Consider the following 25,462-nt stretch of genomic DNA (forward strand, 5'->3'; position numbering starts at 1 on the left):
CAAGAGGAATGAACTTTAATAAATTCTAGATTGAAAAGGAGGAACAAAAATATATGCTAGGTTAAGAAAATATATGCTAGGTTGAGAAAATATATGCTAGGTTGAGAAAATATATGCTAGGTTGAGAAAACTAAACTTTTATATATTCTAGGTTGAGAAGAATAAATATTTCCTGGTAAACCTGAATGCAGATCCCTGTCTGAATGAACTATTGGTTTACTATCTCAAGGAACTTATATTCAACGAGAAAATGTGTAGTTAAAGAACTGATTACTCGCCTCAAACTAAAATTTTTAAATGTTAAACGTTTACACCACCAGGCTGCACAGATTAGAGATTAGAATTTCAATCGATCATTGAACAAAGATCTAAAGATAATGATAGTAAAAGAAGAAAGAAAATGTAAGAATAGAAAGATTGTGGAGAAGGAAAGATACGAAAAATATAAGATTTAAAAATGAGAAAAAAGGTAAATGTAAGAAAATAGAGCAGGCATGTTAGAACATGCGTGTATATTCTTATATGCGAAAATGCGTGTAAAAGGAATGAATGCCGCGTGTATATTCGTATATGCGTAAATGAGAGTAAAAGGAATGAATGCGTGTATATTCTTATATATGCGTAAGTGCGTGTAAAAGGAGTGAATGCGTCTTTAAGAAATAATGTTTGTATAAGAAGTGAATATGTGTATAAGAAGTGAATATGTGTATAAGAAGTGAATATGTGTATAAGAAGTGAATATGTGTATAAGAAGTGAATATGTGTATAAAAAGTGAATATGTGTATAAGAAGTGAATATGTGTATAAGAAGTGAATATGTGTATAAGAAGTGAATATGTGTATAAGAAGTGAATATGTGTATAAGAAGTGAATGCGTGTATAAAAAGTGAACCCGCGTATGAGTAGTGAATGGTGTTTAAGAAGTGAATGCACGTAGTAAAGTGAATACGTTATAAAAATTAAATGCGTGAATAAGAGGATAAGAAGTGAATGCGTGTATAAGAAGTAAATCCGTGTTAAAAAGTGAATGCGTGTAGAAGAAGTGATTGCGTGTTTAATGAAAAGATGATGAAAATTAGAAAAAAAAGGTTTAAGAGAGATAAGAAGAGAAGAGAAGGGAAAGGTTTGGGGGATAAGCGGATTTCTCAGTGAGGGAGTATTGAGTAGGTTTCAATTATGATTGTTTGCTCAGGGTTCTCCTGGAATATATCAAAGTGAAGATTAAACAGGTTTCCTTTAGAGGGTGATTAAACACAATCAGGACTAAGCGGGTTCTTATTCTCTTTCATTTAATCATTTATAATTAGATAATTGTTAATTAAGTGAGCTTTGAGACATTATATCTTTCTCTTTTTATTTATCATTTGGTTTTTCGTTTCATGTTGAATATTTCTCGTTCTTAGGAGGATACTACTCTTGTAGGACGTCCTGAGGCAGGTTTGCAACAAGATATCCAACTTATTGGACTAGGGATACAGGTAGGAATACAGGATATACAGCTTATATATAGGACTAGGATACAGGTAGGAATACAGGATATACAGCTTATATAGGACTAGGATACAGGTAGGAATACAGGATATAAAGTTTATATAGGATAAGGATACAGGTAGGAGTACAGGATATTAAGTTTATATAGGACTAGGATACAGGTAGGAATACAGGATATAAAGTTTATATAGGACTAGGATACAGGTAGGAGTACAGAATTTACAGCTTATATAGGACTAGGATAAAGGTAGGAGTACAGGATATACAGCTTATATAGGACTAGGATACAGTTAGGAGTAAAGGATATACAGCTTATGTATGACTAGGGAACAGGTAGGAATACAGGATTTACAGCTTATATAGGACTAGGATGCAGGTCAGGAATACAGGATATCAGCTTATGTATGACTAGGATACAGTTCAGGAATACAGGATATCAGCTTATGTATGACTAGGATACTGGTGGACTAGTTCAGATTGGAAAGAGTGGAAAAGTTTTGTAGGAATATTTTGTAATCACGAAACCTCTCTGCTTTATCTATTTCCAATGTTCCAGTATGCTGTATAGCAACAAAGGAAAATATTCCCTGAAACTTTAGTAAATTCATTCAAACTTTTTCATTTTCTCAAAATAGTTTAAAATTAGTTTCTGATGATGTGGGGGGCCAGAAATTATAGAAATCTTTAATAATTCGTCAGAAATCTTTCCTCTCTTTTTTTTTCTTCGAAATTTTTCAAGTTTTTTAGAATTTTATTTAAGGACGAGCACTGTAGGATCTGTAGAGTCGAGATGGATCTCTACCTGGAGCCCCTACCCGGAGCTAGGACGTGTGTTAATGGAGCTGAGATTACGACAAGAACACAGCTTCTCAACGGAGATAGAATACTCTGGGGATCAAACCATTTCTTTAGAGTTAATTGTCCTAAGGTAATTAATATTACTTACACAATATATATCTAATTAGCTGACCTGACATGTCATTTTTATCTTTTTAAAAAGAGAAACACTAGACAATTAATTTACTGTTTAAAATTTTTTTCAAATTGTTTTAAAAGACTCAGCAGCAATTATTTATCTAAAGGAATTGAGTCCTACCAAAAACTCTGATTTTCAAATCCCCATATCAGTATCTATGCAACCCAATTTCAAATTATGAAATCCGTTAGATCAAATAATCTAAGTTTACGCCATCAGATTGCAAAAATAGAGGGATTAGAAAATATGTGTTTGTGGCAAAACAAATACTAAAAAATGTGAATTCAAAATAGCAAAAAAACCTATAGGTTGATTAATCTAAAAAATCCATCCAGGTAAATATTTGTCCAGGTAGCAAACAGTGAACCCACTCCAACAACTCCATTTGACTGGAGGATGGCCCAGGAGGAGGTTATGCAGGCTGAGGTCGGGAATGCTCCCATGAGAGAGGCCATAGCGAGGCTGGAGAGACAATACGAGGTTGATAAGAAGAATGCTTTAGGAAATCCGTCAATAATGATAAATTTAGGAACTTGTCCTTTAAACTTCAAAATACATCAAACTTTGTCCTGGAAAAAAGGGGGGAGGTGGGGGTCCAGTTCTTCGTACTTTATGCTATTTTTTTTAAATTAAGAAAATATCTATAAGATTTTTTTATTGAATCGTCAATTTAAAAGTGATGATCAATTGAATTGATCTTTTTTGTTTTTCTAAACAATCTCTTAATTTTTAGTTTTTAAAATGTCAAAAAAGGTAAACTTTCAGAAATGAACCATCCTGCAGAAACCTAATTTGAAAAGAAAATATTATAAAAAGCAATATTTCTTTACTGGTGTAATAAAATAAAATAGTTTCCTGAGAGGGGAAATTGCAATTCTTGGAATAGTTTAAATTTAAACATATGTATTATCAGTATACACATCCTACCCTCCCAACTCAATAATAATCGATATAAATTCAGGAAAGATAGAAAAATATATTCTATTTCCAATTTAATTTCATGCAGAATACTTCCTTGTAGATATCTTCAAATATTATTCCTCTCTTACCACTCCTCATAGAATATTCCTCTTATCCTCTATTCAACCCCCCCGGCCCCCTCGGAATATTTTCTAACATATTGATGGAATTCTTTAGAAAATCAAAGAAAAGAATATGAGAAACAGTTTCAGCAGTTGAAGAGTTACATGTCTCCCTCCACACCCCTAGCTCCGTCCTTGCAATACGATCCGTTCAGAACCTGCAGGATGACCCATTCTACCAGTGTTATCTCTAGACTGGAGAAATGGGGGAAGGAGCAGGATGATTCGTTTAAACAGGGAATCTCCAAACTGCGCGAAGCAATTGTGATGGCGAATGGTTTAGTGAGAGAAGCCAATTTTATCTCCGCTGAGATGGGTAAAACAACCAGTTTTAGCGTCACCTTACAGATACCACCTCATAAACTAACTCCGAACCGTAAACTTGGAACTTTTATTAGTGAACCCGCAATCCTGGTTCGGCGTAAGGACAGCGGAAACCAGATCTGGTCAACGGAGAAACTGGAGATGAAACTAATTGATATGCGTGAGGTTTACGAGGACGTGAGACGGAACAATGTTGGAACCAACCTTCCCGATCCGTTCTATGAAACCAAGGAGCATCATCATCTGATAGGAGTAGCAAATATATTCCTGGATGTGTTATTCCATGATGTAAAGCTGGATTATCAGACTCCGATAATATCCCAACAAGGGGAGGTGTGTGGTAGGCTCAGCATAGAACTCGAGAAGACAGGAGGGTCTCTAGGGACACTCGGAGAAGGGGGAGGAGGATCAAGATTTAAACTAGAAGACGAGACCAACGATAATTATATAACCTGCCGATTAATAATCAAGGCTGCAACAGGTCTCCCTCCCTCCCTCTCACAGTTTGTTTTCTGTCAATATTCCTTCCCGGGGGAGGGAGAGCTCATTACCATCCCACCCTCGCTCAACCCTGATCCCAGGCTTCCCAACGGTAAACTTGAAACATCAGTAAACTTTAAGTTTGATCACAGTAGAGAGATAAGTTTATTGGTTGGAGAGGAACTACTAGAGTTATGCAGTGAAGGAGCTTTATCTATAGAAGTATACGGGCACTCGTCCTCAACCTTACTCAATGCCTGGGAGATGGAAGAGCAGAAAGCCAAGGCGACCTCACTAGCTGATCGATGGTCGGAGCTGACAAGAAAACTAAACTTTAAGATTGAGATCCATGAGTTAGACGAGACGGGAGTATATTCTCCGGTAGAGGTGGCAGAGAACGAAGATGTTGCAACCGGAGGAATATTTCAGTTAAAACAGGGACAGCAGAGAAGGTTGTTAGCTCAGGTCGAACCTATCATAAACTCAGGAACACTCCCTTTAATCTGCGACTCCATACTTAGTATAGAGATTGGGAGTCCTTGTGTGAGGAATAAACTACAGAGACCTTTAGATTCCTACCAGGAGGAGGATTTAACCCTACTCCGGGAGAGCTGGAGTCAGCTGCTGGATAAACGGCGGGAATATTTAAACTCCCAGATCCAGATGTACATCAACAAGCTCGATAAGTCGGAGCTGGAGTGTGAGAGAGAGGTTTCCCTTGTGGATCAATGGGTTCATCTCACGGACGAGAGAAATACTGTGATTGCTCCCACCCCTGGTTCCGGGGTACCCGGAGCCCCCCATCCCACCTCATATAAACCCAAACCTGGAACCGAACGACATTTCACCGTCCTCTTCCTCGATCTGAACGCAGACGACTTCTCCACCGGTGTTTCCGGGTCTGACAATGAGATCCCAGTCTACGGGATTAACTCTATCCTCCCTAAGGAATTATCCGGCAAGTTTTTCAATCTTCCAATAATAGGAAATATGGAGGAGGGTTGCGGAGCAGTCTCCAGTTGGGATTCAAGCATTCACGAATCCGTCTTTATCAATCGAATAACCCGGGAGAACGAACGTGTTTATATAATTGTTAAAGCTGTGGTCAGACTCTCCCATCCTGCTCCAATGGATCTAGTTCTAAGGAAGCGGTTGTGTATCTCGATAGTTAAACGGCAGTCTATCAAGGAAAAGATTAAGAAGACCCTGGGTAGATCACGTCCTCTTCAGTCTGTCAGCGTGGTTTATGAGATTGTATCAAATGTACCAAAGGTACCTAAAATTATTTGATTTTTTAAATTTCAAAAAGTTTGATTTTCAATAACTTTGATTGTTGCAATACGTTTTGAAGAATTTTTGCACACAGTATCAATTTAAAGTGTGAGTTAGAAAGATATATAAGCCAGGTTCGAATGCTCTATTTCAATGTCTAAAGAACAGGAAACCTGACCTTGACCTTTACTACAGCAAGCATATATAAATAGGCATGGTATGAATAAAAAGAATATGACAAGAATTTTTAGAAACAGAAGGCAAGCACAAAAACAAACCAGTTTAAGACACTTGCTCAACATTTTCATAATTTTTCATCCTAGTTTATGTTTACAAATTCTTTCATCTTTCTACAGTGAGAACCAGGAAGCGTGGAATGAGTGTCGTCTTTGTTTTTCTTTTCACCCAAGAAATCTTGCTTAGGATTTATTAGAAATAATTCGAACTCATATATCCCAATTAAAATTGCATAATAAATAAAAAAGACGACAAGCTCCACTGTTTTCTGGAACTGACTGTATGATTTAGGCGAGTGCCGAGCTAGAAGATCGGAAAAGTTTGGCGGTGATCGCCGCTTCCGGAACAGATACGGAGTCTGACAACGGAGAAACATTCATAGAACGATATACTAGAGGCGTTTCTGCCGTAGACACTATTCTATTCCTGGATAGATTACGGCAAAACGTTGTCGTGAAGGAAGCTCTGAAGTCCCAAGGTAAGGTGCAGAAGAGTATGCGGAAGACTGTGAGTGTTCCTAATTTCTCAAATATGATGAGAAGCTCCAGCTCACAGGACAACCTCGCCGGCCTCCAGAGGATTAAGTGTTCCATGAGTGTTCAGGACTTTAACCAGGAGGCCGGGAGACCAGGGCGGAGGCCGAGGATGGAGCTGGCTACGGTGCCGGAGGTTGAAGGCGGAGAGGCGGATAATATTGCCAGGCCAACCTTTTTAAATCTTGGATCAGCCCTAAATACAAGGTAAGAAGCAATGTTAAGCAATGGTATCTTATTAGATCCGTTTTTTTAACCCTCATTAATTTTGTCATACTACAGTATTCTCCATTCCAACGATTGAAAAAGATTACTTTATCAATAACGACACGTATTATTTTGTCGGTTTTATCTGCAAGGTTTAGCAAAACTGTGCAAATAAATCTAGTTTATTGTATTTACAATTTCTTTACAAACTTTTTATTGTTGTCCTAAACCCAGATCAATTGATGAAAAGGGAAAGGAGTTGAGAAAAGGAATTAATCAATTCCAACTTTTCATTTTCAAGTGGGTAGGGGGGGGGGGGGGGGAAGGCAAATAATGCTGAGATGAGATTTGTATTCTATTAGGTTTCTTATATTGTATAAAATGTGTTTTTACTCAACATTAATGTTACTTCTAGGCACACTGCAGAATGCGGCAAAATGTAGAAAACTTTTCGAGTTTTCTTTTCGCGCATTTCTTGAAGTTAAATTGAATAAGTTTGAAATGTGTTCCAAATATCAACATTTCTGGTTATATATGTAATTCACTTTTATCAAAACTTCTTTAGAGAAAACTGTTAAGAATAAAATGTTTTACCTTCCCTTAATGATTTTATGATACGTTTGTTTGATTTTGTTGCTTTGAATGAGAAAAATATCCTTCTGTGTTGTAGGCAGTGAAATATCTGAACAGGAATGAGAAACCATTGATAAAATTGAACCATTTTCACGCCTAATAAATCTATCACAGAAATCAAATTTGTACGAGCAGAAAATTCTTAACATAGAATTTGGGGAGAAAAAGTTTGGGAACACCTTCAATAAACGGATGGTAATTTTTCTACTGAGAATTTGCGCCATAAGGCAACCATTTTATATTTCCGCCATATTGGAAATAGGAGTAATAGATTTTGATTATTTTATTTCAGGCCACAAATAGTGGATATATTAAAGAGCAGAAAACAATACATTACACAATTGAACTCATCACACGCCTCAAACTCTAATTTTCTAATCCTTATAGCTTTGCAACATATATACGATTTAAACTTTTGATATTTTTAACTTTGATTTATAGCAGAATTTAGATTGAAACATATATCCAAGGTCTTCGATAACAATTTCACAAAAATATCAACCCTAGAAAATTAGGGTCTTGAGACGAGTAATCAGTTCATTCAAGAAGGTTTTCGATTTGCCATATGTTCCTACAGGAGTCCGATTATTTTAAAGGAATTAAGTCTTTACCAAAAAAAACTCTAATTTTCTATTCCTATAAATTTGCAATTCAATGTCGTAGAACTCAGATATTTCAATCTATTTCTGTTGGATTAAAATATCAAAGGTTCATTAGATTGGAAAAATATAGGGATGACAAAGTTTTAGTTTGTGGCAAAGACTCATGATTCCTTTTTATATTTTAACTTGATTTTAGATCTGAGTTGAACAAACTGTCTCCTAATCAACCAAATCCTAAGAAGATTTCCAGGTAGGAAGAACACACTAAACTATTGATCACGTTGAAATCAAACAAGATTAAATCGCACATTACGTCTTAAAGGGAGAGACCGGCTGTGTAACATATTTGAACTGAGACTGCAGTATTGTAGAGAAAAACTTTAGGATTCATTTGATACCAATGAGACAATTCTACGGTGTACAATTCTATGGTGTACAATTCGTTTGTAATATTTCATCAGTTGTTTCAGCTAGCAGAAGAAACGTTTTTTGCAATTCTAAAATAACATGGACAAAACATGGAACAAATACTATTTTACAAACTATAGCTACATTATTCAAACAGATTGAGAAAAATACATTTTAAAGAAATTTGCGAATTTTTTTTTCATAAACAGCAAAGAAAATAGTGATAATGAAATTATCGATTCTACAGTTCTACTATGGCTTTCATCAATAATTTCTCATTAGAAATATGTTCCTTAACAGCACATTAGTTTATACATTATTTTTTTTGTGGGGTAGGGTGGCTAGTGTGTGACACCAGTTCTCCTTAGATCACTGAAGTTAAGCACACTTGACCACAGCCAGTAACTGGATTGGTGTCCAGACTGGTGATCACGTGTTCGATTACCGTACTCCACACAAACCTGTGGTTTCAAAAACATCTGAAGCCGACATCTGGTTAAGCAGTTATGACCATCTGGTTAAGCAGTTATGACCACCTGACGGATGTAGGAGCACAGAAGGGCGGCTGTCAACATCTCTCGCAGCGAAAGGGTGCGTGCTTTCTACTCGACAAGAAAGAAGTCTTAAGTGGATTGATCCAAATCTTCGCAATAGAAAAATTCCGAGATTTAATCGTAACAACCCGATCATGTCCTGGGGACAAAAAAAAATGTTTTTTCCAGCTCATTAAATAATTGTAAAAATCGTTCCTCTGCTGGCTAAAAAACTGGTGAAATATTACAAACGACTTTACGCTCTTATTTAAGAATTGTACACCGTAAAAATATCCCATTGGTATCAAATGATTCCTAAATTTTCTCTCTACAATACTGCATTCTCAGTTCAAATATGTTACACAACCGGCCTCTTCCTTTAAAACGTTAGCTAGCAATTCAAGAACGTTGGGGCTATAAAAAAGGCATTAACATAAAAAGTATATGTAAGTTAGTATTGTAATACACAAGGCCAAAGCGTTGCGTGTGCGACCCGTCAAAGTGGCCCTGGTCTTGAATATTGAAACAACTTAACTTCTCCGTGCTAAGTTTGTCTATTCTCGTTCAGATTTTGATATTTGTATGTTAAGATAGAAAACACTCGAGAAAACTGGAATATATTTTAATAAAAACAAATTATGTAGAAGTCAGAGGGAAGAATCATGTTCAAGCACAGTTTTCTTATTAAAAATAAATCAGCAAAGGAATTGAGTTCTTGCCATTCCATAGTTTAAATTATCGCACCGTAGATCTGAACCATCAGGTCGCAAAAATTAAAAAATTTGAGTTTGTGGCAAAAACTTATTTACCTTGTGATCTCCTACCAATATAGGACAGAACAATAGGACGGAACAATAGGACGGAACAATAGGACGGAACAATAGGACGGAACAATAGGACGGAACAATAGGAAGGAACAATTGGACGGAACAATAGGACAGAACAATAGGACGGAACAATAGGAAGGAACAATAGGACGGAACAATAGGAAGGAACAATAGGACGGAACAATAGGACAGAACAATAGGACGGAACAATAGGACGGAACAATAGGACGGAACAATAGGAAGGAACAATAGGACGGAACAATAGGACGGAACAATAGGACGGAGTAATAGGACGGAAATTCCGCCATCAAGAGATCTAAGTAAATCACTGATTATTGTACTAAACCCAGTTATATTTGAGAATATCGAAAGATTGAATAATTTCCCTTCGGATTTTCAAAAAGGCAGCTGGTAGATGCATAATTAGTATTTTCTGACAATGCAATGCTTTGAGGGTTTAAGGGACTGAAACCTTAATTTCAAGTGATCCTCCATGCGATTAAATTGCCATGTACGATTCACAACGGTACGTACCCTTAAAAACTTTGTCTGATTAAGTTTGAATTAGATATCAATGTTTTTAATTTTGAAAACAGGTTATTTTCAACTGTGGTTTTTCTACAAAAGTGACTTGCGCATTTCTCCTGAAGGAAAAAAAATATAGAAACTATTAGAATTAAACACTTTTAAAACTATAAAAAAATACATATTTGGTATCGTTGTGAATTGGGCATCGTCATTGTATGGAGAGTCACTTGAAATTACGCTTACAGTCCCTTTGAACTAAATATAAAGTGTAGACTGTAGAGAGATAATAGAAATATTTTCAAAAAATAAATTCTAGTTTGTGTCCTGAAATAGGGTTAATCCTGTTCCCGGTGAATTGACAATGATTTTAGGAAAAAGATTAGAGAAGCTAAACCTTTCCTTCAACAAAAAGAAGAAAAAGGAAAAGATTTTCTCTTGTAAAAAGTTTAGAAATTTGTCACAAACAGAAGACAAACCTAGATCCAAACCATTCACCATAATTAATATCTTGGCAGGAACATCTCTGAATTTGCAAATAAATAGTGTCGCAAATATTTCATGTTTTTGCTTCAACTATCGAATCCATGTTTTAATGAAATCTACAGTGAAACCCTTAATAACGAGTACATCGAAAGAATTCATCAAATGTCGTATTCTTCACTTTCTGAATATGGAATGTTGCAGATATTTAGTTTTTTAATTAAATGATTATTTGGAACTCTTTAAAACTATTCCTGCATATTCATGGCTATTTATTTATTTTCGCAAATACTGAAATTTACGTAATACTAGAAATTCAAGGCGCTTCGCGCCCTTCTTTCTAGCCTTAGAGGGCGCTTCGCGCCCATCTTCTAAATTAGTTGTGAACATGTTCTCTTTGTGTACATCGTAAAACAAAACAAAAATAATTCGCGGATTTTCACAAAAAAAATCGCGGATTTTCAAAATTTTTAAAAATTTAATGACGATCGAATTTTGATGGAGACAAATATTTGAAATTTTGATTTTTCATAAACCTTCCCTGGGGTCCCTAGATGTCCCACAAAAAATTTGGGCCCGATCGGTTCAGCCGTTTTGACGTTTATTGGATACAAACAGACAGACAGACAAACAAACAGACAGACAGACAAGCCAAATTTATATATAGATAGTATAAAACTCATTGTCAAGACGACATTTGATAAATTCTTCCGATGTATTCGTTATTAAGGGTTTCACTGTACTAAATTTTAAACCTTTGATTTTTCACACTATGAATTCTCCCAGACCAAACAGTCAAGGATGCAAAGAAATTGTTATGGTTGATATTTCCCCAAAACATATCTTGTTGATATTTCTCAAAGAAAACCTGGTGAAATTTCCCAATCAAAACTTATTAATCTTTTTAGAAAAAAACATGGTGGTATTTCCAAATCAAAACTTATCATTATTTGAACAAGAAAACTTGTTGATAATTCTAAAAGAAACTTGTTGATATTTTCAAAAAGAAAACTTGTTGATAATTCCAAAAGAAACTTGATGATATTTCCGAAAGAAAACTTGTTGATAATTCTTAACGAAACTTGTTGATATTTTCAAAAAGCACCCTTGTTGATAATTCTCAAAGAAACTATTTATTATTTCTGAAAGAAACTTGTTGATAATTCTGAAAAAAACTTTTTGGTATTTCTGAAAGAAAACTTGTTGATAATTACCAAAGAAACTTGTTGATATTTCTGATAGAAAACTTGTTGATAATTCTGAAAGAAACTTTTTGGTATTTCTGAAAGAAAACTTGTTGATAATTCCCAAAGAAACTTGTTGATATTTCTGAAAGAAACTTGCTAACATTTCCGAAAGAAAACTTGTTGATATTTTCGAAAGAAAACTTGTTGATATTTCCCAAAGAAACTAGTTGATATTTCTCAAAAATAACTTGTCAATATTTCCCAAAGAAACTTGTTAATAATTCCCAAAGAAACTTGTTGATAATTCTCAAAAGAAAGCTTATTAATATTTTCAAAATTTGTTTTTTCTAGATTGATTGTGCACAATAAGGAAAACATAGATGGAAGAGAAGAATTAAAAGGTAATTAAATTAATTACTTATTTTCAACATTTTATTTGGTCCCTAAATGAAAAATATGACGAGTTTTCATCCTATTTATCATTTCTGACAAACCTTCAAGAATCCATTAAAATGTTTTCACAAAATTTGGAAAATATAAAAATATTTGTCCTCTCCAATTTTCTGTTTGTAAAGAGAAGTCCAGTTCCTCACCGTATACTCATTTAAGGATTTACTCTAGGGAGAGGGAAGGAGAGAGGGAAGGGAGCAAATAGAAGGGGGTGATTCGTAAAGGGGGGGAGGGGGAAACAAAGATTAAGGAGGAGATAGAGAGGAGCTATAGACAAATTTTGACGATTCAGATTCTAACGAGTAAATCAACATAAGTTTCCCTTATCACTCGTTTAGAGCTTTAAACACACACATGAGTTTGAGCGGACCTGGGAACTTTAAACTTGAAAACATTTTCATCAAATATCAAAACATTTGATGACTGCTTTGTAGAACTGTGTGAAGGATGGGAGAAAGGTTTTTGAGAAAACCTTTCAGTTCTTGTGTGAATGTTTTTAAGCATTTTTACTCATGCTGTGCTTTCACAATTCTAACATTCTGCAAAATCAGTTGTACTTTATTAGAGCAAATAGAATTTCAGAAGTTTTTATAAACTAATAATTAGGAAGATTTTTGAAGGAAACTCTGTATATATTTAGGTACCCAGATCCGGAGTAAAGTTACTAGTTCCCAGACCCTGGAGAGTTTAGCAGAGCTGCCCAAACCTGGACCTTGCACACCTTCTCTTAACTCTAGTGGATACGGTTCACAGGTAAGCCTGAACCTGAGCCTTCTCTTAACTCTAGTGGATACGGTTCACAGGTAAACCTGAACCTGAACCTTCTCTTAACTCTAGTTGATACGGTTCACAAGCAAACCTGAACCCTGAACCTTCTGAACTGGGTACGTTTCACAGATAAACCTGAACCTGAACCTTTTCTTAACTTAGTGGATAGGGGTCACATGTAAACCTGAACCCCAACCCTTCTCTAAACTCTTGTGAATACGGATACGGTTCACAGGTAAACCTGAACCCTTAACCTTCTCTTAACTTTAGTGGTTTCGGTTTACAAGTAAACCGGAACCCTGAATCTTGTCTTAACTCTAGTGGGTACGTTTCACAGATAAACCTGAACCCGAACCTTCTCTTATCTCTAGAAGATACGGTTCACAGGTAAACCTGAAGCTTCTCTTAACTCTAGTAAATACGGTTCACAAGTAAACCTGAACCCTGAACCTTCTCTTAACCCTTGTGGGTACGTTTCACAGATAAACCTGAACCTGAACCTTCTCTTAACTTTAGTGGATAGGGTTCACATGTAAACCTGAACCCCAAACCTTCTCTAAACTCTTGTGTATACGGTTTACAACTAAACCTGAACTCTGAATCTCGCTTTAACTCTAGTGGATACGGTTCACAGGAAAACCTGAACCTGAACCTTTTCCTAACTTTTGTGGATAGGTTTCACAGGTAAACATGAACCCTAAACCTTCTCTTAACTCTAGTGAATATGACTTACAGGTATAATTGAACCCTGAACCTTGTATTAGATCCAATGGATACCGTTCACAAGTAAACCTGAACCTGAACCTTCTCTTAACTTTATTGGATATGGTTTAGAGGTATACCTGAACCCTGAACCTTCTCTTAACTCTAATGGTTACGGTTCACAGGTGTATCTGAACCCTGAACGTTGTCTTAACTCTATTGGATACGGTTCACAAGTAAACCTGAAACTGAACCTTCTTTAACTCTAGCGGATACGGTTCACAAGCATAACTGAACCTAAATCTTAACACCTGCTCTTAACCCTATCCCTGCTGGGGTACTTGAAAACCAGGATATGCTGGGGGGGGGTCAATTTGACCCTCCCCTCTAAATCCCATGTTTGATGTCCAAATATGACAAATCTTACATCATTGGAAAGCTCTTGTGCTCTACTTTTAGAATCTGCAAAAAAATTTGCAAATTTGCAAAAATTGATTTTTTTATCGCAAAATCCAGTTATATAGTAAAAATGTTTGCAAAAAAAAATTTGTCCAAAAAATGAAAAAATATACATTTTTTAAAAGCCCTTGACCATGCCATTTCAAATATGCAAAAATTTTTGCAAAATTTTAAATAACCTGATTTTTAATCAAGAAAAACTAAAAATGTGCAAATTTCCTTTGACAGGTTGTTTGCAAAAAATTTGCAATTTTTTTTCGCAAAACTTGTGGAATCTGTTTCCTTATGTCATAGGCTTTCCAAAAAGCTAAATTTTATCAAAATCTGACAAGTGAAAGTGGGTCAAAACAAAGATTTAGTTTGTAACAGGAAAAAGCAGTCATTCAGGCAGTGTGCCTAAGGGCTCAGGCAGTTAGTATTAAAGCCCGGTTTTAGGCCTAAAGGGAGGGCTTTGGGTATGTAGGAAAAGGCAGAAAATTTCAACAGCCTCAGACCAATACTTTTTGAGTTATGTAAAAAAAACTACAGGGGGGGGTCAAATTGACCCCCCCTCAGCAGGAATAGGGTTAACTGCACTTAACAGTACAAATGAGGCGTTAATTAAAAAAAATTGTTTAGAAATTAAAAAATAATTGAGTAATCCCAGGAGATATATTTTCCCGAAAGAAAATTTGCCTATGCTTAAAACTGTTATCCAGCCTTGTCTTCTATTAATTTAGAAAAGGATTTGAGTCTTTGCCACACATTCAGTTTTTGTAAAACCTATATCTTGGCAACTTTATGTTGTAAACCATTGATATTTCAAACTTACATTATTTGATCAAACAGAATTCAAAGTTTGAAATATTAAAGGTCTACGACATTGGGTTGCAACTATATTGAATTTAGAAAATCAGAGTTTGTGGCAAAAACTCAATTCCTTTGACACTTTATAGCTTTGCGTTTTTTAGGCAGTGTCAAGCAATACTTTATCCAGCGAAGATTCATTATCAGTCAATTCAATATCCGTAGATGAAACACCAGACCATGAACAGGTCATAATGATAATGATGATAATTATAATAATAATAATAATAAAAACTGTATGTTTAGGGGATGTTATCACTAAATATTCTGAAAGAACAAAGTTCTATGCTCAGGTAAGTAAATATTATAAGAAAATACGAAGAATCAATATTTATAAAGTTGTAATCTCTGTTTGCCCGGCCTTCCAAAGCTTTCCAGAAACGACCTTTTCTTTAAATCAATCTTAGTTATTGTTTTCATAAAACTAGTTCCAAGCAGTTCTAATGAGTACACAAACTCTATCACCTTATTTTTAGTATACATATCTTGATGCAATCCAACCTTACACTTAAGGAACTGAAATTACTTTTTAGATTTTTAACTTTAATAATTTATTTTAATTAAATTTTACAATGTTTTTAAATATTTATATGATATCAGATGAAAATATTTTGAGATTTCTATATTTCTTGTTCTTCATTTTCTTCTTGTTTGTACATCTTTTAATCATATTTGGCTAATTTTGAAAATAGAAAGAAAAGATTCTTTTTTGAATGTCCTTGTAGTTCGCCACTTCACAAGCAAGTTCTATTTTTAAAGGATCCTGCATTTTTTCTGAAATATGTATTGCATTGAACTAGTTCTTGCTTTCTTTTATCTGAACTCTATACATAATTGTTTACTGTTGAGTTGCATATGACAAAGCAAAAACACAATTTTCTGATAATTTCTTAGGGGCGGGGATGGGGGGGGAGAGGGATTGTTCAGCCCCTTCCCCCCTCCCTGGGGAACGTTTTTGCAAGCCCCCATCTCTTATAATAAGAGATTTACCTTCAATTTTTCCTGTTCAATTTTCTTTTTACTTTTTGCTTTTTGTTTCTTGTTTCAACACATTGAGGCCTCTCCAAATAGTTCTTTTGACATTGAGTTGTGAAGCAGGTAGGAGAGAGATAAGGAGGTTTGTAGGAGGAAGGGTATAGGGGATTGCTCCCTGTGTTCCTTCTATTATACTCTTTCCGAGTTAAGGGGCATAACTTTTTAGATTAAAGTTTTATAATTTTGGAATACTTAACTTAACCTGATCTAAAACTTTTGTGTCTTAAATTTGTGATAACTGAGCTTTGCCGTCAACCTTTCCCCTTGACAGCTAAGCCTGAGACCCCAGAATACCCCAATAATACCAGGAATGGACAATTTTATCCGATTTAAGTAGTTAAACATCAATTTAAAAGTTTGTCTACTAGATATAAGCTAAGCTAAATCCAAAACCAAAGTTTCACCCTTAGACTTGTTTAACTAAAATATTGTATAAGATTAAATACTTTAAAGTTTTGTAAATAGTTTATCTTCTGTTAGAACTGCTGAGGTTAAATCTAGCATCAATCAAACTTTAACTCGTTAATCCAACTTTCTCATTTATAAACCGACAACTGATGGTTTACTTTTAAAAATCTCGCGCATTTTTGAATAATTTCCAAGTAATGTAAGTACTTCTATAGTTCCTGGGTTTATACAGAACGGTTTCCGGCCTCTAATGCAGTTTTGTTATAACTCTTTTCAGAGACATTGAAATATCATTTATGTAATTTTTTATATGAGAACCCAATAAAACCAAATTTATAAAAGAAAAATAACAATATCTTCCACAATATTGATTAGATAAACGTTTGAAGAGTACACTTGTGAATCAGTCAAACCTCTCAATAATTAACTATACAGGATTAAATTTAATAGCATTTATTTCAGTCCTCCTGATCTATCCCTCGGTTCCTCTTCTCCCTGTGAGGAAACTGATGTAACTGTAACAGAAACTACCCCCTCCTCCTCCTCTACTCCTCCACCCTGCTCAACCCTTCCCTCCTCCTCACCTACTCCATCCTCATCTTGTCCTAACGGTTCTATGGACGGAAGTACGTCCTCTCTCTCCACTAGTCTAACTTCACTTGAAGCGTGTAGTTCTCCTAACCCGGAGCAGAGTCTTGAACCTAGATGCAGTAGAAGATCCTGTTTAGGAGAAGATATTCCAGGTAAAAAAAAACATAAAAAAATGGGAATCGAGTTAAAAAATCATGCAGTGATAACCAGAAACTGTGGAATAGGAAGTCGACTTTTAATCTTAATATATGACTTTAAATAGGCCAATGAACATGAGGCACAGCACTTGTGCAACTTAATAAGGGGATTAATTACTCCCAGTAAATCTAATTGCTTTGTAACAACGTGAAATGCACTTCAGTATTGCTTTAATGTCGTCTTCCTATGTCGTTTTCTGGTTATGATTGTAGAACTCTGTGTGATTCGAGTTTTCGAAATTTCATATTCTTAAGATTAAAAACAAATATTTTCTGTTTTCTGTTAGATATCTTTAAAAAGATTTAGATTACACATCTAATACCAAACTAGACACAACCCTTATTTTGGACTATGCCAGGTCCGACACAAAAGTGCTCATATCGATTTACAACCTGATAAACCAATAAACACCCCATGTAATTTCTAGGTTGGTTGAAGGTTGGAGAGAGTGTTCAAATCCGTCCTAGCAATCTCTCCGGTGTTGTTCAGTACCTGGGACGGACTGAGTTTGCTCCGGGTACCTGGGTAGGAGTGGAGTTGGATACATCACAAGGAAAAAATGATGGATCTGTCAAAGGAAAAATTCATTTTCATCTTTTTTCAAGTTTTAAAAAACGTCATATTTTTATTTTGATTATTGAAATTATTGAAATAGAATTAATGTCTTTAGGAATCCGATATTTCTCCTGTCAGCCCAAAAAAGGAGTTTTTGTCAAACCTAAAAACCTGAAACTGGACAAGGTACTTTTCTAACTAATGAACCAACATTGCATTTCTTATTTTTCAGAAATCAATTCATTTATCAAAACCATTTTTCAAAATTCCATATTTACATGTTTTAAAGTCGTTTTCTACTGAGATACCAAAGAAAATAAAAGTTATTATTTGATTCTTAAAGAAAAATCTTTTTTTTTCATGGGCAACGCCGGGCCCTTCAGCTTGTATGTTATAAATCATTTGAATACTGATTTTTTGGGAAATGTTATAGTATAGAAACATCAAAGTAAATAAAGGAAATAAAAGTACTATTACTAATAATGTAATGTATCAGTTTTTCAATTATAGAGTTGTGTGGTGGGGGAGAAACCAAACAGCATAATAGAAACCAAACAGTATAATAGAAACCAAACAGCATAATATCAACCAAACAGTATAATGGAAACCAAACAGCATAATAGAAACCAAACAGTATAATATTAACTAAACAGTATAATAGAAACCAAACAGTATAATAGAAACCAAACAGTATAATAGAAACCAAACAGCATAAAAGAAACCAAACAGTATAATATCAACCAAACAGTATAAAAGAAACAAAAAAGTATAATACAATCCAAACAGTATGATAGAATCCAAACAGTATAAGAGAAACCAAACAGTATAATAGAATCCAAACTGTATAATAGAAAACAAACAGTATAGTAGAAACCAAACAGTATAATAGAAACCAAACAGTATAATAGAAACCAAACAGTATAATACCAACCAAACAGTATAATATTAACCAAACAGTATAATAGAAACCAAACAGCATAATAGAAACCAAACAGTATAAAATAAACCAAACAGTATAATACAATCCAAACAGTATAATAGAATCAAAACAGTATAAGAGAAACCAAACAGTATAATAGAATCCAAACTGTATAATAGAAACCAAACAATATAATAGAAACCAAACAGTATAATAGAAACCAAACAATATAATAGAAACCAAACAGTAAAATAGAAACCAAACAGTATAATAGAAGCCAAACAGTATAATAGAAATCAAACAATATAATAGAAACCAAACAGTATAATAGAAACCAAACAGTATAATAGAAACCAAACAGTATAACAGAAACCAAACAGTATAAAAGAGACCAAACAAAAAATAGAAACCGAACCTTTAGATAAAAGTAAAAGAATAGAATAAAAGCAATGAAATACAAGCAATATATTGAAATACAAAAATATAGCACAGCAATTATGATGCCATCAAAATCGCATGCCAAAAATCAATTCAAACTAAACGTTTAGCTTGTGATATACGATAATATATATTGAAACTAAACAATTTAATAGCTGTTTAACAAATCTAATGCAAACAAACTAAATGAGAATTTAATGTGTATCAATAAAAATAAGAAATATAGAAATATTTATTTCAGCGTGGAAAAGAGATGAGAGCAAGAAGATAAGAATTCTCCTGGAGATCCCCTGAAACTAGATATGATTCCTGAACTAGATTCCTGGAAATCTTCTACCCAAATAAATCGTCAGAAAATCCTGAACTAAATAAATCTCTAGTAAATCTCCTGAACTAGATAAATCTCCTTAAAATCTCTAAAACTATAGACAAATCTCCTGAAAATTTACTAAACTAGTTAAATTTTTGGTAAATCTCTACAGACAAAGCAATCCAAAAATTTACAAATTCAATGAAAGATAAATTAAATTACAGTCTAATGATCTTTTCAAAAATTCACACATGCATTGAATGTGAGAAAGTTTCTATAAAGCAAAGTTAATATTCGAAGATAAAGTGAACTTTCGCATTTTTACAAAAATTATGAAAGTTCTCTGAAAATAGAAACTTCTCGTTTAATTGTTACTGCTTTGTCTAAAACTGAGTTAAAAAGTTAGTTTAGTTTGCTTGTGTGTCAAGTATACGATAATGTGATAACCGGCCCCTTAAATGGCCTTAATTTGGCCTTATATTGTAGAGGCATTTTCTTTACGTGCTTCGTGTCTCAATCCAGGGGATCAAAGGAAAATGGAATGCATGGTAAATGGTAATTTGCAATAGATTGTAGATACTTGACAAGATTTTTATTTGCAAAATCACATTCTATGCATTGTTATTGAAAACAAACTAAAAACGATAATTGTTAATAGTTTAAATCTGATAGGAATTTTCGCTTTTTTTGCTAATATTTTTTTGCAAAAGATTTAAAGAAAAATTTACATGAACCCATATTATATGCCTTTTAAACTTTGTATAAGAAATATTGTACATAACATAGAACATAAATATAAAAAGTAGGGTTGAATGTACTTATAGAGTTCATTGTACACTGTGCACTGTGCAGAGTAGATGTTTTAAAGTATAAGACTCTAAATTTTATAAATGTGTGTCATTAAATATCATTGATCTTCCCCAAGCTGTTGTACAGTTTTGGAGTACATATTTGTTACAATTTCAGCGCGTAAATGTGTACATAAAGACCAGTTCTGCTGGATAACTAAAGACGACTTGTCCTGTCTTAAGATTATTATAATATTATTGTTGTAGGGCGTCCGGCTGAATGAATCCCAAATATTCTGAGTTATAATATACACATTGGAAACAGTCTGTTCTTTATAGAAACGTGTTATAGATCAAATATTTCGGATTATCTACATCGTTACCATATAATCCCCTCTGTGTAGTCTCTATTCAACATCTAATCAGTCTTATGTACAATGTGTATTCATGTGAACTCACTGTATGTACAGTATAAAAAATCACCGACCCCTGTACAACTGCAGATATGCTAACCCTAAACTCCATCCATGAATACAAAAAGTTTCGTCAAAGTGTAAAAAATAGTTTTTAAAGGAACTTTCCACATTTGTGAAGAGTTGCTTTAAGTACTGCAAAAAATGTAAAACCATGCCAAAAAGTGACAAATCAAAATGTGATTGTGATTATGTAAGCTTTGCTAAATTTTGATTTATGCAATATAAGCCTCTAGTCTCTTTAGTCACCATAATAAACATATTTATCTCGTTCATTAATTCAATTACAGCCTTAGAAGAGGAGACATGGCGTTCCACTGAACATGATACTTGAGAAATTACTTAAAATCGTCTTTGATATCTGATCTGATAGCTTTTTAATGACAAAGATTTTTTAAAAAACCTTTTTTACTTAAAAAAAATTTATTTAAGGGACATGTAATCATAATATCAAGTGATTCGTCATCTGTAGAATGGTATATTCGATACACAGCAGTGGGCTCTTAAAAGCTCTGTCAGATCCAGAGTGAATGCTTGCTTAGATCTCTTCACAAGTACTTTTCACGCTAGAAAAAATTACGATATATGTGTATTAAGATGACTTGCATGTCTCTTTACATATAAAAAAGCAGTTTTTTATGGAATAAATAAATACGTTCCGATCTTCAGCTTGTGTATCTGCACAATGGAGCATCTGGGGTTTAAATACCTAATTGCTCTGATAAGAAATATTTAAGACTTTAATCAATAAAACATATATATATGAATCAGCTAAATGTTCAAGTCATTCTATCTGTATCTGACATTCTACAAAGACTAGAAAAGAACGTGCGAGAAACGCGAAGTAAAATTGATTCTCAGGCGTAAAAATAAAATAAAAAAACTTAATATTAGCGTTCCGAAAAAATTTGTTTGTCGAAAAGAATAATGATGTTTGTTCAATTTAGTTTAAAAATATAGACAAAAGACTGTTGTATATATGTTCCCTTTTAGCCGGCCAAACGGCTTGTCCGGAATGGGTCGATTTTTTTGTGGACACTCATGGGAATCATGGGGATGACATAGGCTAAAAAATTGTTTTTTTTTCTTCAAATTTGATCTTTTTTCTTTTTTTTTCATGGGCAACGCCGGGCCCTTCAGCTTGTATGTTATAAATCATTTGAATACTGATTTTTTGGGAAATGTTATAGTATAGAAACATCAAAGTAAATAAAGGAAATAAAAGTATTATTACTAATAATGTAATGTATCAGTTTTTCAATTATAGAGTTGTGTGGTGGGGGAAGGGGGGGGAGGGACAGGGTGAATATAAATTTTGATTTATATTCCCAGATTTTATTCCTGCAGTAATCATTTATATAAGAAAAGAATATATGGGCCTTCACAATATTAAACAGAATTTAAAAACATGGTGGAACAATTGTTGTCTATAGTACAGAACACTTATAGTTTATAGTTCAGAACATTTACGTTTTATAGCTCAGAACACTTACGGTTTATAGTTCAGAACAATTTCTGTTTATAGTACAGAACACTTTCTGTTTAGAGTACAGAACACTTACGTTTTATAGTTCATAACAATTTCTGTTTATAGTACAGAACACGTACGTTTTATAGTTCGGAACAATTACATTTTATAATACAGAACACTTACGTTTTATAGTACAGAACACGTGCGTTTTATAATACAGAACACGTACGTTTTATAGTACAGAACACGTACGTTTTTTAAGAACATGGACGTTTTTTAGTAAAAAACATGGACGTTTTAAAGTACGTTTATGTTTCATAGTATAATAGTATAACAGTAGTATAATACGAGTAACTTTACGTTTTTATAGTACGGCGCATGTACGTTTAAAAGTATAGTAAATGTACAATTTTTAGAACAGTGCATGTACATTTTATAGGAAAGTTCATAAAGGTTTTACAGTATAGTATATGGCATATTTTTTTTTGTAAAATTAGTGCATTTAAAGTAAAGTTTACATACTTCTTTGTAAGTTTTTAAACTATGCCCTACATTTGCGTTTTATATTACATTGTATGTACTTTTATTTATTACACTATATACACAGATGATAGTACATTTATATAATTATCCATAATGATTATTTTCAGATATAAATATATGTTTCATGATCCTTAAAGGTGTTCATTAACGAATTGTTTGGTAGAATTAAATTGAATTAGTTTTTAAATAAACCTTAGATGTGAACTTTTGTATTGAACTCTTGATCTCGATATTTTGTTAATCTGCAGATCAATGTCAATTCAATATCCCGCATAATAACAATGGAGGAATAACTATAATGATGAGATAAAACATTGATTCTCATATTAAAAGTGAACACAGTAGATATCGATATCGAGCAATCGGTATTGTAAGTAACCAAAACAAGTTCCCAGCTCTGGTTCTACTATTATAAAACATTGAAGAATACGAAAAATAAATCAAATCCAAAATTCAGCCTTAAAAATAATTTTGTTGCTGGATATTTGTTTCTAGAATAGTATTACTCAATAATTTCTATTCCAAGTAACTTTGCAACCTGAAGTCATTGTTCTTTAATATTAATAATTATTAGACGAAGTGCTTCCGTTGCCAGTGGATTTTTTTTGTTTTGAAAACTTAAAACGATCTTTGGAAACAAATTATTTAGACTTTTTTAAAACTCTATTTTTAGCCTATGTTACTATAGCTAACATACAAATATACATGAGCGAAGGGCTTTAGGATATAGTTATAAATTTAGATGTATTTTACATGTATGGCAAAGATGTTTGATTATATGACAGATGAAAATATTAAATAATTAAAATTTGTATAAATATTTTTCAAATAAACATTTTAATTTTCTCTTCAGAACTTTTGATCTCTCAAAGGAACTCTAATTTGAATCTCTAAATGGTTGAATTCAACACGATTTTCTCTTCTGAAATTCTTTCTTTGATGTACTATAAGAATTATACTCATCTAAATCAAAATTTAAAAACTTGAAAGAAACTAAATCCCTGCCTCAAACTGTAATTTTCTAATAATTATATCTTATCAAACTGTTGGTGTAAACATTTGATTTATAATTCTATCAACTTGACTTTTACTTGGTATAAAAAAGTTTTAAAAAAATTGTTTTTTGTTAACTCTGTTCCTTTCCAAAGGAATTGAGTTTTTGTCACAAACTCTGATTTTCTAATCCCTATATCTTTGCAATCCAATTTCGTAGACGTTAGATATTTCAAACTGTGAATTCTGTTAGATCAAATAGCCTAAGTTTGAAATATCAAGGGTTTCCACCATTAGTTTGCCAAAATATAAGGATTAGAAAATTTGAGTTTGTGGCAAAAACTCAATTCCTTTGATTTTGAATGGCGTCCATTTTATACTATACCATACTCAATCACCTTGGACTAGTTTTTTTTCAGTTTGAACTTACTTTTTAAACAAATTGTAAATATCATCAAGAGCCAAACTTTTTAATTTGCAGACTATTTGTATTCTTAAATTTCAGGCCACCCCGCGTATTTTTTATTTTCTTTGATGGTTTTCACAAATTTTTCGAAATTTATTTTTGGCGAACTTTTTCAATTTAAATCAGCCATAAACTTTTCTGCCCCTTAGTCATATTGAGCAAGATACAAAAAAAAAGTATTGTTTCAGTCGGTGTACGGAGAGGGGTTTAGGTTGTGAAGGAAGAGGGCAAGGGGGGGGGGCAGAGGGATTTGTAAGGAATGTCGAGAATAGAGACTAATTTGAGGAGTTCTTCTGGAGCTAACTAATGAGTCCCTTTTCATAAAGATAGAAACCGGATTTGAAGAAAGGTTTAGAAACGGATGGAAGTGGGATAAAAAGGGTATGGAGGTGGGAGGAGGCTGATACTAGAAAGAGGTTAGAATAGGATAACGGAAAAAGTTTAAGGAGTGTTGGTATAGTCAGGATCCTTCAGATCTCACAATAACGATAAAAACATAAGTTTCTTCTTATTTTCCCATTTATCAAATCATGATAATGCATTATTACTTCTTTTTAGGGATAATTAAATTTATTTGAGAAATCTTGTCCCCCCCCCCTCTATTGTATAAATGTAAACACACTATTTCAGGGTAGGTTAGGTTAAGAAAGATAGAGTTACTGAGGTTGCACACTTGAAAAATTATGTTTGTACCTAATTGGAACTTTTTATTCGAAAAATTAATTTTCTATAAAAAATAGTACAATTTCCATACCTGGTTTTTAGATTCTACGATTTTAATCCTCCATTAAATTCTCTTTTCAAGTTATTCCCCCCTTTCATGAAAGTGATGATTTATTGTCCTATGAACGACAAAAAGCCTCAAAATATGTATTCAAACTTTGAAAAATAGAAATGTAATGAATCATAACATTGGATGCATCCTAGAGGTGTTTATATACATTTATAATAATTAAAGAAAAAACCAAAATTATGTATTCTCCATTGTCTGCGTTAGACTGGATAAAACATGGTGTAAGAAATGGAAAACCTAGTTTCTCCAAGTTTTATCTGAACCTGTGAGAAGGTTGAATCCATCAGTAGATGATTGTATCCGGAGATGGATTCCGTCCTAAGCTTGATCTGTGTGTACGGCCTGCTAGAAAAAGCAATAAAAAACTGTCATAATGGATTATACCGCATCATGGAGATATACCGCAGAACCCATCCTTCAATCCTACCCTCAGAACCTCCCTCTTCACCCCTCCCC

The 25,462-nt window shown here is 33.7% G+C and overlaps 1 protein-coding gene across 2 annotated transcripts in view; it reads left to right on the plus strand.

Annotated features, from left to right (window-relative positions):
• The window catches only part of LOC111713206 (kinesin-like protein KIF13A), a 48,197-nt gene extending 27,182 nt beyond the window's left edge, over nt 1-21,015 (plus strand). For both annotated transcript variants that reach the window (XM_023488026.1, XM_023488027.1), the window contains exons 14-28: nt 152-229; nt 1,404-1,478; nt 2,252-2,419; nt 2,819-2,969; nt 3,605-5,625; nt 6,154-6,602; nt 8,034-8,087; nt 12,152-12,201; nt 12,891-13,003; nt 15,130-15,213; nt 15,272-15,318; nt 16,931-17,211; nt 17,685-17,834; nt 17,928-17,998; nt 19,411-21,015. In XM_023488026.1, coding sequence (XP_023343794.1) covers nt 152-229; nt 1,404-1,478; nt 2,252-2,419; nt 2,819-2,969; nt 3,605-5,625; nt 6,154-6,602; nt 8,034-8,087; nt 12,152-12,201; nt 12,891-13,003; nt 15,130-15,213; nt 15,272-15,318; nt 16,931-17,211; nt 17,685-17,834; nt 17,928-17,998; nt 19,411-19,440 — 3,822 coding nt within the window. In that variant the 3' untranslated portion in view covers nt 19,441-21,015. The remainder of the gene's footprint in view (nt 1-151; nt 230-1,403; nt 1,479-2,251; nt 2,420-2,818; nt 2,970-3,604; nt 5,626-6,153; nt 6,603-8,033; nt 8,088-12,151; nt 12,202-12,890; nt 13,004-15,129; nt 15,214-15,271; nt 15,319-16,930; nt 17,212-17,684; nt 17,835-17,927; nt 17,999-19,410) is intronic.
• The last annotated feature ends 4,447 nt before the right edge of the window (nt 21,016-25,462 follow it).

Source organism: Eurytemora carolleeae, unplaced genomic scaffold, assembly GCF_000591075.1.
Source record: "Eurytemora carolleeae unplaced genomic scaffold, Eaff_2.0 scaffold1000, whole genome shotgun sequence".
NCBI classification, from domain to species: Eukaryota; Metazoa; Arthropoda; class Copepoda; order Calanoida; family Temoridae; genus Eurytemora; species Eurytemora carolleeae.